Source organism: Hoplias malabaricus, chromosome 14 (assembly GCF_029633855.1).
Source record: "Hoplias malabaricus isolate fHopMal1 chromosome 14, fHopMal1.hap1, whole genome shotgun sequence".
NCBI lineage: Eukaryota > Metazoa > Chordata > Actinopteri > Characiformes > Erythrinidae > Hoplias > Hoplias malabaricus.
In genome coordinates, this window is record NC_089813.1 from 35,506,090 (window position 1) to 35,518,238 (window position 12,149).

A 12,149-nucleotide genomic window follows, 5' to 3' on the forward strand; every position below is an offset into this window, starting at 1 on the left:
GCACGGATTGGGTTAAATGAAAAAAGAACACATTCCTCTGTGTGCGAGCACAGTGACCAATAAAGTCATTCTGATTCTGATTGGCATGGTAAAATCTTCAGAGTATGTTGAATTTATGACAATCTCTTGCTAAATAACGACCAGTTCTTTAAAACAATGGACTATTGCATATTTTAAAAAAATCCAGTATTCATATTTAGACAAATACATTTAATATAAAGTAAAGTACTGAATGTATTCTGAGGTTTTAATATAGTTATGCTACTGCTACAGACAGGGAATGAGGCAAAAACATAATTATTCCAAAGTTCATTGCGGGAATGGCCTTCCCAAACTTCCAAACAGAATCAGAGCTTTGAGGACAACTCCAAGAATCTCTGACTCAAACAGCAACCCACCCATATTCCGGAAAATACCCGCCCCTTTTTGACACGCCTCGCTAGAAGCAGAGCAGGGGTTACAAGCGCATATGATTGGTTTATAATTGTCTACTACCAACTAACCAACCTATCAGTGTGAAGGATGCGCATCACAATAACCAATCCAAGCGCAGAAGGCGGTACACGTCTGAAAAGGAGTGGGAAAACAAATAACGATTGTTTGTCGTTTCCTAGCACTTTTAAAACACACCTTGAAGATTCCTGAGGTCGAGTCTAACAGCCCCATCACACACTTGTACACTATGGACAATTATGTGGTAAATGTAACCGTTTTTAGTTATGAGTACTAGCTGTTTGTTGCAGGTGGTTACTTTTCTCAGTTTGTCTTTTATTAAAAACATTTTTGACCTTTTATTTTAAATAATATTATGAATAAAACAAGGATAGTTAGATTTACTAAGCTTAGTGTTAATTTAGTTAGTTTTTACTTAGTGTTTACTTAGCTAGTGTACCGAATCATTGGCTAAATTCCAATGATTAAATGTGAATAATAAATGTGGTGCACAGAGTTAGCATAGCTACAAAGATATACGAAATAACTAAACAGACACTGATAATGGATTTGTGGTCTGAAGCTGTTATCTGAAATTGTACATGTCTACGATATGACGATACATTAATATTTATAATATATAGACATAACGGGCTGTTAGAACAAAACATCATACCTCTAAATGGTAAATGTATATAAGAAATTTATATAATTTATAGAATATATTATTATATTTTATAGAATTTATATAAGAAAAAGAGCAGGCATTGATAACTGGAGGCAACTTATGTATGTTAATATAGGGTGACCAGACGTCCTTCTTAGACCTAAAAAATGTCCGGGCGAAATTTCACAAACGTCCGGCATTTTGTTTTTCTAGAACGTACATAGAATTTTCGAGAAGCGTTTTGTTCACAAACTAGTCCCGCCCTCCCCTACTCCGATTGGTTCGCTTGAGTGAGAAAGGGGCGTGAAGAAGTAGCGTAAATCGTCGGATTGGGCGGTCTGACTGTAGAGCTACCGTTATTGGTCGATAACCTTCTCTGTAAACATTTAATTGGTCAGTCTGCACGTCAGTAGTCCTTGTTTACGTCAGGCAAAGCTCATGCCAAAACGGCGCAAAGAGAGGGGCGTGTTTTCTTTTTCACCATCTGAGATCTGGTCACCCTAGTTAATATACTTTAGAAAATGTATCTATGTTAATATACGTTACTCATTTTAGATCATTGTTATTAGTCCAATAAATTTTACAAAGTTTTACACTGCAACTGTTTCTCTCAAGCGCTTTTAAAATTATGCCAAAATATGGAATCTGTCAGTGGAACTGATATTTGATGACCTACATAAAATAGTAATCCTCTGACACTGGTTTGATCCCAGTGTCATGGTGGACCTCTAGAAACAATGATTATTATGTGTATTGTTATCGAATAACTATTATATGTTCATCTTATCTTTTATTTCAGGTCATAGACACTATGTGCCCTGGATCCTTTGGGGTCACCTTATTTGTAAAAGACAGAGAAGCTGGCTTGGATCACACACTAAAAAAGGTAATGAACAAAACATTAAAACAAGTTGGTTTTTAAGAGATATATAACTTCTGGACCTCTATTACCACATTTTAGGTGGAGTGTGTGGATGAAAGTAGAGCCAATCAAGCCCTACATGAGGTAAAGTCTCATCTAATTACACACTCTACCAGGGTTTCCTTTTAACTGCCAAATGATGGAGATATCACACAGTTATCAGAATTTATGACAAATGATGTTATTTTGTATTCATATTCACTTTGATTTGCAATCAGACTCAATCGTGTGCTCTTTCTCTAGGCTTTGTGCCTGTTAAATGTGAATCACTCCAACTTTGTCAGATACAGAGAGCTATTCGTATCTTGGGACAGAAATGTAAGATGAGTTCATCTCAGGAATTACAGCTTTTTTGTCATATTGTTTATTTTATAATGAACCAATTTATCATGTCATTTTTAGGACATTGTCAGAAATAAAAGGAAGATAGTTAGAAATATATGAATAGTATGTGTCTCATCACAGATATCATCTGTTATGCTTTCAATGGTGATGGATTGTCCCTGCGTCACAAGCCTCAAAACAGTCATTGATTCTCACAGGGAGAAAAAAAAGAAGTTCAAGAAAAAGGTGTGGTTTTTATCTCAGGTCATAAGAAGTTTTTCAAGTAGTCATTTGTTTTTGTTTTTTGTCAATGTGTCTTCATCAAAAATATGTTATTGCCATTCTAGTTATCATGTGGCTGTTGTTATGTATGCTTTGTGTAGGGTTTTCTGTAGAGTCATACCTGCTTTTAGCCTTGAACATTTAATACATTTAAAATAAAGGTGCGGAAGAGTGTTCAGTATAAAATGCCATACAAGTGCAGTTTCTGATTACTGATTAACCTGGCTGGGCATAATTCTTAGAGCTAGATGTATAACCACAGAACTGCTATGAAATGAACAGTGAGACTTTGCCCTTGACTTCAGCCTGGTATTTCCCTTTGTCATCAGCTTTGTCTACAGCATTTACTGTGTAGACCTTCTTGCTTTTACAGATCATACAGATGTTCTTGGGGCAAATGGTGGATGCATTGGCCTACCTCCACAATAGGGACATCTTACACCGGTTTGTACATGCGTAGAATAAAATATAGCATTGCTGTGTATACATATGTGTCTTATACACTGACCGGATACACTTGTATATCACATTAAAAATTCTTAAGCTTGGTAATTCCATACAATTGCAGACTGTAGCCCATCTGCTGCACAATTTTCTGGCCCTTACATCACTTCTGACCACAGGGCAGAAACAGTGTGTTTGCTGAAGTGTCAGTACCAGGTTCAGAATTGTCCCCCACCTACAAATATCCACAGCCTTGTGTCAGAGAAATCACTCCCTGGGATGGTGGCACAAATTAAGCCTCCACTTTATAACTGTGCATCTGCAGTGTTGATCTTCAAAGGCAGTGATTCCAGAAACAGTGGATAACATGCACATTTTCTTCTCGAATTATGAGTCCTCTCTTTGCTGTAGTAATAGCTACTGTTGTTCTGAAATGGCTTTAGACCAGTTGTTGGAACATTTCTTTGAGGATTTGATGCAATTCAGCCATGAGAACATCTGTGAGATAACATACTGATGTCGGATGGTGAGTTTTGGATCACAAACTCCTTTCCAACTCCTAATACTCGTCTTCTTCTTGGTCTTCTTCTGCTAATCATGGTGCTTAGTCACTCCAGAGAGTAGTTCCTCAAGCTGACATTTAGCGATGATCATTGTAACCTTAGAGGTGGCTGCTGTGAAGTGACCAATTTCATTTTATGCTTTATTCATGGACATTATACAAGAATGTGCCCATCCATCATGGTTGCACCTTAAAGTAGATAAATTCACTAATTATCAGAGGTGTCTATAAACATCTGAACATATGAAGTGTATAAGACATAATAAATATTGTATTGGTTATTCTTTATGGTAAACATTTGGTGAGAGAGTTTCCTTTTATGTCACTTTTAGAAATCTGAAGCCATCCAACATTCTGATGACCGATGCCTTAATGTTTCGCATCTTTGATTTTGGAACAGCAACGACCACAGCAGATCGAGCAAAGCTTCAAAGAAGAATTAAAGACAGTAGGTCCACTCTGTTTTTGTAAAACAGTTACAGCGCTCAGTGGAATGAAGATCTGGGAAAGTTAAGGCACCAGGCCTTTGTCTGCAATGTTATTGGGTTTGTCTAGTTATCATGATTCTGCTCAGGCTCCAGCACTGTGCCCGGGGCAAAGCACTGGCTGAATTTTGTCCATCAGGTGCTTTTGAAGCAAAAACACCTGAAAATTCTCTTATAAAATACATCACTAGCTGTGGTTCAATTGTAAAGCTTCTTCAAGGGAATGGTAGCTTCAGAAGACTTGGGGGCAGGATTGCTGTTGGTTATAAGGCATGAATTTATTCATTTTGTTATCTTTTTACTTTAAGCATCTTGTATTAGGATCCGACTGCCTCTTTGTTATACAGAACCAAGTTATCTGTTTTCCCTGAGTGTAATTTATATATATATATATGTGTGTGATTGTGTGTGATTGTGTGTGTGTGTGTGTGTGTGTGTGTGTGTTATTAGTACAACAAGCAACTTGACAGAAGAGTTTTTTTTTTAAGGGTATTAGTTTTTCACTGGCTTAGAGCTGCGGCGCCATCTACTGGACCAAATGCCTGTCAAGGCTCCTTTACTTGTGTGTAATCCTCAACCTCCTCTTCTGTGTCTGAAAAGCATGTGGATTAAGATAATTTCTCATTGTACTCTTAGCATTATATTAAGATTCAATGCTATGTCTGCATTATAATTATTGTCATTCTATTCCAGGTTCAAAATGCTGGATGGCTCCTGAGAGTGCGAGGTTGCTGCAGTGGAGTAATAAGTCTGATATCTGGTCCCTCGGCTGTGTGCTGCTGGATATGCTGATGTGTCACATGCTTGATGTATTTATCTCTTTTTCACCGTCATAAAACACCATTGTTATTGTAGAATCAGAGTTTATCAGCTTTATTTATTAGGTATACACAAAAACAGAAAAATCTGATTAATTACTCAATAAAAGACATAAGACATATGCACATCGGGGATAAAGCAACCAGAAAACCATGTTCACCATGATAACCATACGTCCTTTCATAACCATATGTTGTGTTCTTTTTCACAGCGATAGGGAGATTCTCTCCTGTCTCTGATAAATGGAAACTTTTAATTCATTCATTCATTCTTTATCTGTAACCACTTATCCAATTCAGGGTCACGGTGGGTCCAGAGCCTACCTGGAATCATTGGGCGCAAAGGCGGTAATACACCCTGGAGGGGGCGCCAGTCCTTCACAGGGCAACACAGACACACACATTCACTCACACACTCACACCTACGGACACTTTTGAGTCTCCAATCCACCTACTAACGTGTGTTTTTGGACTGTGGGAGGAAACCGGAGCACCCGGAGGAAACCCACGCGGACACAGGGAGAACACACCAACTCCTCACAGAAGTTTTAATTAGTGTTTACATAATGGTAACAGTCTGGTCTACCAGGTTTTGCGTGTTTGTGATGAGTCCTTTGTATTCTTAAATATTTTTTCAAGCTTTGAATACTATTTTTATGGGGTTTTTTTTTGTGGAAAGCTTTAGAAGTGTGTGTAATAATGTCAATTCCAAATCAATAGTTAGAACTTAAACTATTCTGTGTGTTCTTAGGAAGAGGCTTTTTTGTCGCAGCTTTCTCAAATCAGGAAAGACCTCACTCCTCTGGACAGTATCAGGTCCAAAAACCTCCACAAGATCCTTTCCATTATGTTCAACCCCAACCCAAATAGAAGAGCCAGTGTCTGGTCAGTAGTGTGGATGTACACATACCTTTGTTCATAAAGCAGATTCTTATCTAGTGTAACCCAATCATACTCAGACAAACAGAAACCCCACTGTGGCTTGATATGGTTAAATAAATACAAATGATGTAATGAAACATGCATTATGCTGATAATTGTGGTTTGTAAGTATCTGAGATTTCATACAAGATCCTGTAAGGAAATTAGCATCTACATCTTAATGGAACCCATCTCCATTGCCATGTGACTGTTACAAAGGCACTTATTTTTAATATGTTGTTTTTAATAGAAAAAAGCTCACTTTAAAATATACTGTTTGCTATTCTAATGGTGAAAATGGCTGATTGTTCCTTGCATTATTTTGTTGTGAAAACTGGAATAGATTGGATGTTCTGTGGTTTGTAACAATCCAGGATACTGGTGAATGAAACTTTTGTGAAAGACTGTGTGATTCTCTGCGGCTCTTCACCGAATACAATGAATAAGACTCCTCAGGGTTTCACTGCACCCCCATTCCATGAAGGATTTGACAGTGTTTTGGGTGCGTAGTCCATGAATGTTATCTATGTGTTTTAAAGTGATGGTTCAGAGAAATTTCCATTGTTTTGCCTTCACCTCAAAAGTAGCTGTTTAATCAGGATGCGTATATTGTCTAAAGTTCTCTTCTGTTGCTTTACACTGATGTTTGCTTTGGTGCTATGAGGTTAATTAAACTAGTAAATCATTAGTTAGCATTATACAAGTGTCATACCTAAATTATCACATAACAGCTTCTGTTACTTGTGAGATGTGTTAGTCAGATAGCACAATTATTCTAGCCCTCATCTGGAACCCATCTCTCATTTTCATAGACAACTTGTCACATGGTAGTGTCGCAGTCACACAGCTCCAGGGACCTGGAGGTTGTGGGTTCAAGTCCCGCTCCGGGTGACTGTCTGTGAGGAGTTTGGTGTGTTCTCCCCGTGTCCACGTGTGTTTCCTCCCATGGTCCAAAAACACACATTGGTAGGTGAATTGATGACTCAAAAGTGTCCATAGGTGTGAGTGGGTCTCACCCTCTGAAGGATTAGCACCCCCCCAGGGTGTGTTTCTACCTTGCACCCAGTGATTCCGGGTAGGCTCCGAACCCACCACGACCCTGGACTGGATAAGCAGTTACAGACAATGAATGAATGAATGTTCCACTTTCGATTTACATGCAGTTTGCCAGGACTTACACTATGAAATCTTGCTGCATCTGTTTTTAAAAGTGGCCCACATCCACATGCTGTTTGGATAGCTATGTAACTCCAGTACAAAACTTAAAAACCCTTTAAGTCTAGAAACTCAAAAACCTTTCATGTCTTGCATGATGATCTACATTTTGGGTAAATAATATTTTAGAGATTTGTTATTAGTGTGTTATTTTTTTTTTATTGAATATTAAACATTTTTTTGCTCATTAAACTTAATATTGTGCTTGATTTCTTAACTATTTTCAATTTTATTATAGAGTTCATGATGACCTACACAGATATAGAGGCTGTGCAGCTGTCTGTTTTGTCATATCTACTGCAGGAGGAGAGAAATGGTAGTAAATCCTAGTTTGTGCATCTCTATACATAAATGCCCTGTAAAATGATATTGAGGCTGTGGTTAATTTTGCGTGTGTGTGTGCGATAGTCTTAGAGAGGCTTAGTGATGTCGTGGAAGCTGTGACATTTGCTATGATGAGCCATAGTGGCTCGGCCTGTGTTCAACTGTCCTCATGCCAGGTCCTTCACTATCTTTTAACTGCAGGTCAGTCAGTAGACAAATATTTTATTATAGAGTTCATTATACTGTACATTTAAACAACTTAAAATGTTTCAACAGTATCATTTTGTTTCGGCTGTTTAATCATATAGTTATACAAATAATGGCTTTCTGATCATTTAGGACAACATTCTGGCAAGAAGGACTGCTTGTATGGAGAAAATGTTGTCTCTTTTGTTCTAAAGGCTGTTCAAAATCATCCCAAACATGTAGAACTTTTGGAGAATGCATTTTCAGTGCTTTTTCACATCTCAACAAATGGTATTGTTCTGACATCTTACTCAGTATTTCTTTACCCCAGTGTAGTTTATTCTGTTTATTTGAGTTTATTGTTTCAATAATTTAAAAACATTTAACTAAAAAGTTTTAATGTAAGCTACCAGAACAGTAACGTTTCTAAAACCATGTTCTGACTGTGATGTGCTTGTTCATTTTTAGAGAAGGCTTGTGAAATGCTTGCAAAATTAGGTGGCATACAGGTTGCTCTGAATACCCTGAGGACCTACCCACAAAAGAAGGGTATTGTCATTTCTTCATGCAAGATTCTAAGGACTGCACTGGCAATAGGTGAATATAAATGCAGTTTCGAACTAGAATACTAAAATGTCATTGTTAAACACCATTGTATTTTTTTAAATGTTGTCTACTTCTTAAATAACCGCGACCCTGAAATGGAGAAGCGGAAAAGAAAATGTATGTATGTATGTATGTACTTCTTAAATAACTACTTGACTAGTTACTGAGTCAGTTGGCCCAAAGTTGAAAATTTGTCTTTAGAAGACTGCTAACTTTGCCCATGTAAAGATGAATTCCGCTGAATTGTCTTCTCAAGGTAGTGGTGCTCCAGACTCATTGGCCACTGCATTGGAGACTGTATGCAGTGTGGGACAGATGAATCTACAGGATGTAGTTGTGACAGAGAGCTTGTGTGCAGCACTAAAGTCACTGACAATGCATGGTAAGATGCAGCAGTTTAATTTCCTCATCCACTGCTGCGAAGCTATTACACTGAAGGAAATTTATATTTGATATTGATCCCAGGCAGTAATTCTTTAAAAAATAAAAACTTTCAAAAAAGGATTCTTTCCCCAATGCAACATAAGTGCCACTTTTAGGTTTTTAAAGGATTTTAGTAGATGGTTCTTTTTGTACATGCTAGGTGTGAGTGCAAAGAACCCTTCTGAAGTTTGAGGAACTTCTATATATCCTATTGTTTCAATGAATAAGCCTTAAATAAGAACAGCTTCTTTAAATTATGTGAAGGTTTCTTAAACCTCTAAAGATGTTCCTCTGTGCATCACTCAAAGAACATTTGACACTTCTTATTCTTTAAATAATGAATATAAGAACTATAAATATACTTATAGACATACCCAAAAGACGTTTTACATTTGCTTTCACTTACAGACTTTACTTTTGCTTTCATTTACTTTTTGCTTTCACTATCAATATCATAGGTCTGTATGAGGAAAAACATACTGAAACTGCCACACATTTCTTGATGCGTGCACTCAGAGTCCACACATGCCATTCTGGGGTAGTGAATCATGTGTTTGCTGCGATGGCCAACCTGGTCAAAAGTTCAGGTGAGACAGTAAGCTTGTGTATGAAGGCATTCACTAAAAATCATTGACAATTGATGAGCCCCAAATAGCTTCTTATTTGTATAATGCAAAAAATACAGTATGACCGCTAATTAATTTTTCTTGAATTTTCTTCTTTGAACAGAATAAATGTAGCCACATAAAATCATATGGTGACACATAATTATATCATTTGTGGCAATGCGTTGAACGTGGGGGACCACCCCCATTTTTAGACTATGTACTGGAATAGATCTCATCCATTGACTTAAGTACAGTTGCTCAACCAATGGAACATGGCCCAGCACTGTCTGAGTGTGCTCCGGCCAACTAAGATGATGTCAGTGGTTCACTGTAGGCCAGTGATGGCTCTTTGTCATAAGAAAGTTATCAATCCAAATATTTTATACCTGTTTCTTGATTCTTACATCTAGATATAAATGCATTCTCTCAATGTTGGAGTCATCCAATCTCATACGTCATCTGTTTTAGAAACATGCCAATGATTTTATCTCCATCCTGTTTATGTAAACCGCGACCCTGAAATGGATGGAGTGGCAAATATGATGATGATGATGATGTTTATGTAAGCCCAGTCTTTTCACATTTTACATTTAGTGATTTGTAGAGGTAGACACCCAAACATAATTCTGATGAAAGTTATTTTTATGACATTTGTGCTTTTTGTGACACTCCATTGTTTAGTAATAAATATATGGGCTTATAAGTGGAAATGTAGGGAAATCCTACCCTAAATAAAGGTTTGTGCATCTTTGTTTTGTCTGAGAGCATGTCTGCTAAATCTCTTAGAAAAAATGCACATAGAACAGACAAATACATCCTCAAGGCTTTCTCCCTGTCTGCCCACATCAGAGACAGCTGCTCTTCGACTTCTCTCTCCAAATGACGAGAGTGGTGTTCCTTTCATCTTGGCAGTGCGAGAGCACCATTCTGAAGACCCGAAGGTCACAGAGAGCTTCTGCTGTTTTCTGAATCAGCTAATTCAACATGGTGAGCTCAAGAACATTATTAAAATGGAAGATTCCCAAATGATTATTATTTTAGTCAACATAAGACATTTTTAAATTTCATAAACCTTATATTGCTTTTTGATTTACTCAGAATTGTTTTTAGGAAAGTTGAGTTGACCACAATCAGAATTTTAATTGATTACATTTGTAAAGTTGCTGAGACACAATTGTTACAGTGAAAATCCTTCAGATGGCAGCAGTGAGTAATGTTTGTTTATTTGAGCCCAGACCATAGGTATGGTTTGGCAATTGGGCTCTATTATAAATTGCCAACTTTAGAGAGAGGAAGATAATAGGAAAATGTATTCACTTTAAGCTTGTACTGTTGGATACAGCAAAAAAAAAACTAATCCCATTTGTTGTTTCTGTTGCTATTGTTGTTTTTCCATGGACCTCAGATGCTGTGGTTCCTAAATTGCTTGCTGAAAATATCCAGGATGTGTTGGAGCAGACAGTGAAACAATTTGTGTCCTCTGCGGTTTGTAAAGATCTTTTTAATGCCTTATGCTTCATGGCAGTTTGACAAATAGACAACTATTGAATGTGACTTGACTATAAGTAGCTCTTCTCTTCTTCTTAGGAGATTGCACTTTTGGCACAGCAGACCTTGTCAAAAGTGATGAGTCTTAATGATGTGGATCCAGCAGTGAAGTGAAAAGTTTCACATCCTGTGAAAAGCCAGTCAGGGTTTATGCATCAGTGGAACACTGTTGTATTGACAAAACATATGTATGTATGTATGTTTAAAGAGCTTTTATGAGAGATTGTCAATTATTGGATGAGATATTAACATGTTATTCTTCAATTCTCACAATTCATAATCTGTGTCAGACTCACACGAGAACTTTATTAACTGGGTCAGACTCACACGAGAACTTTATTAACTGTGTCAGACTCACACGAGAACTTTATTAACTGGGTCAGACTCACACGAGAACTTTATTAACTGTGTCAGACTCACACGAGAACTTTATTAACTGTGTCAGACTCACATGAGAACTTTATTAACTGTGTTAGACTCACACAAGAACTTTATTAACTGTCAGACTCACACGAGAACTTTATTAACTGGCAGACTCACACGAGAACTTTATTAACTGTGTCAGACTCACACGAGAACTTTATTAACTGTGTCAGACTCACATGAGAACTTTGTTAACTGTGTCAGACTCACACGAGAACTTTATTAACTGTGTCAGACTCACATGAGAACTTTGTTAACTGTGTCAGACTCACATGAGAACTTTATTAACTGTGTCAGACTCACACTAGAACTTTATTAACTGTCAGACTCACATGAGAACTTTATTAACTGTGTCAGACTCACACGAGAACTTTATTAACTGTGTTAGACTCACACAAGAACTTTATTAACTGTCAGACTCACATGAGAACTTTATTAACTGTGTCAGACTCACACAAGAACTTTATTAACTGTGTAAGACTCACACGAGAACTTTATTAACTGTGTCAGACTCACATGAGAACTTTGTTAACTGTGTCAGACTCACACTAGAACTTTATTAACTGTGTTAGACTCACACAAGAACTTTATTAACTGTCAGACTCACATGAGAACTTTATTAACTGTGTCAGACTCACACAAGAACTTTATTAACTGTCAGACTCACACGAGAACTTTATTAACTGTGTCAGACTCACAAGAACTTTATTAACTGTGTCAGACTCACATGAGAACTTTATTAACTGTGTCAGACTCACATGAGAACCTTTATTAACTGTCAGACTCACATGAGAACTTTATTAACTGTGTCAGACTCACACAAGAACTTTATTAACTGTCAGACTCACATGAGAACTTTATTAACTGTCAGACTCACATGAGAACTTTATTAACTGTGTCAGACTCACACGAGACTTTTATTAACTGTGTCAGACTCACACGAGAACTTTATTAACTGT

At 37.2% G+C, this 12,149-nt stretch overlaps 1 protein-coding gene across 2 annotated transcripts; it reads left to right on the forward strand.

Annotated features, from left to right (window-relative positions):
• Window positions 1–571: 571 nt before the first annotated feature.
• LOC136665665 (serine/threonine kinase-like domain-containing protein STKLD1) lies at window positions 572–11,187 on the forward strand. 2 transcript variants are annotated; one of them, XM_066643325.1, is made up of 19 exons: window positions 572–697; window positions 1,899–1,985; window positions 2,061–2,105; window positions 2,265–2,339; window positions 2,487–2,591; window positions 3,001–3,071; window positions 3,966–4,081; window positions 4,812–4,927; window positions 5,688–5,821; window positions 6,232–6,359; window positions 7,311–7,388; window positions 7,481–7,597; window positions 7,736–7,873; window positions 8,051–8,179; window positions 8,445–8,570; window positions 9,070–9,198; window positions 10,069–10,206; window positions 10,625–10,704; window positions 10,807–11,186. In XM_066643325.1, the coding sequence occupies exons 1-19, from the start codon at window positions 683–685 to the stop codon at window positions 10,879–10,881; spliced, it is 1,902 nt and encodes a 633-aa protein (XP_066499422.1). In that variant the 5' UTR covers window positions 572–682; the 3' UTR covers window positions 10,882–11,186. The 2 variants fall into 2 exon arrangements, with proteins under 2 accessions (XP_066499422.1, XP_066499424.1); XM_066643327.1 differs by lacking the exon at window positions 2,061–2,105 and having other exon boundaries at window positions 10,807–11,187.
• Window positions 11,188–12,149: the final 962 nt, after the last annotated feature.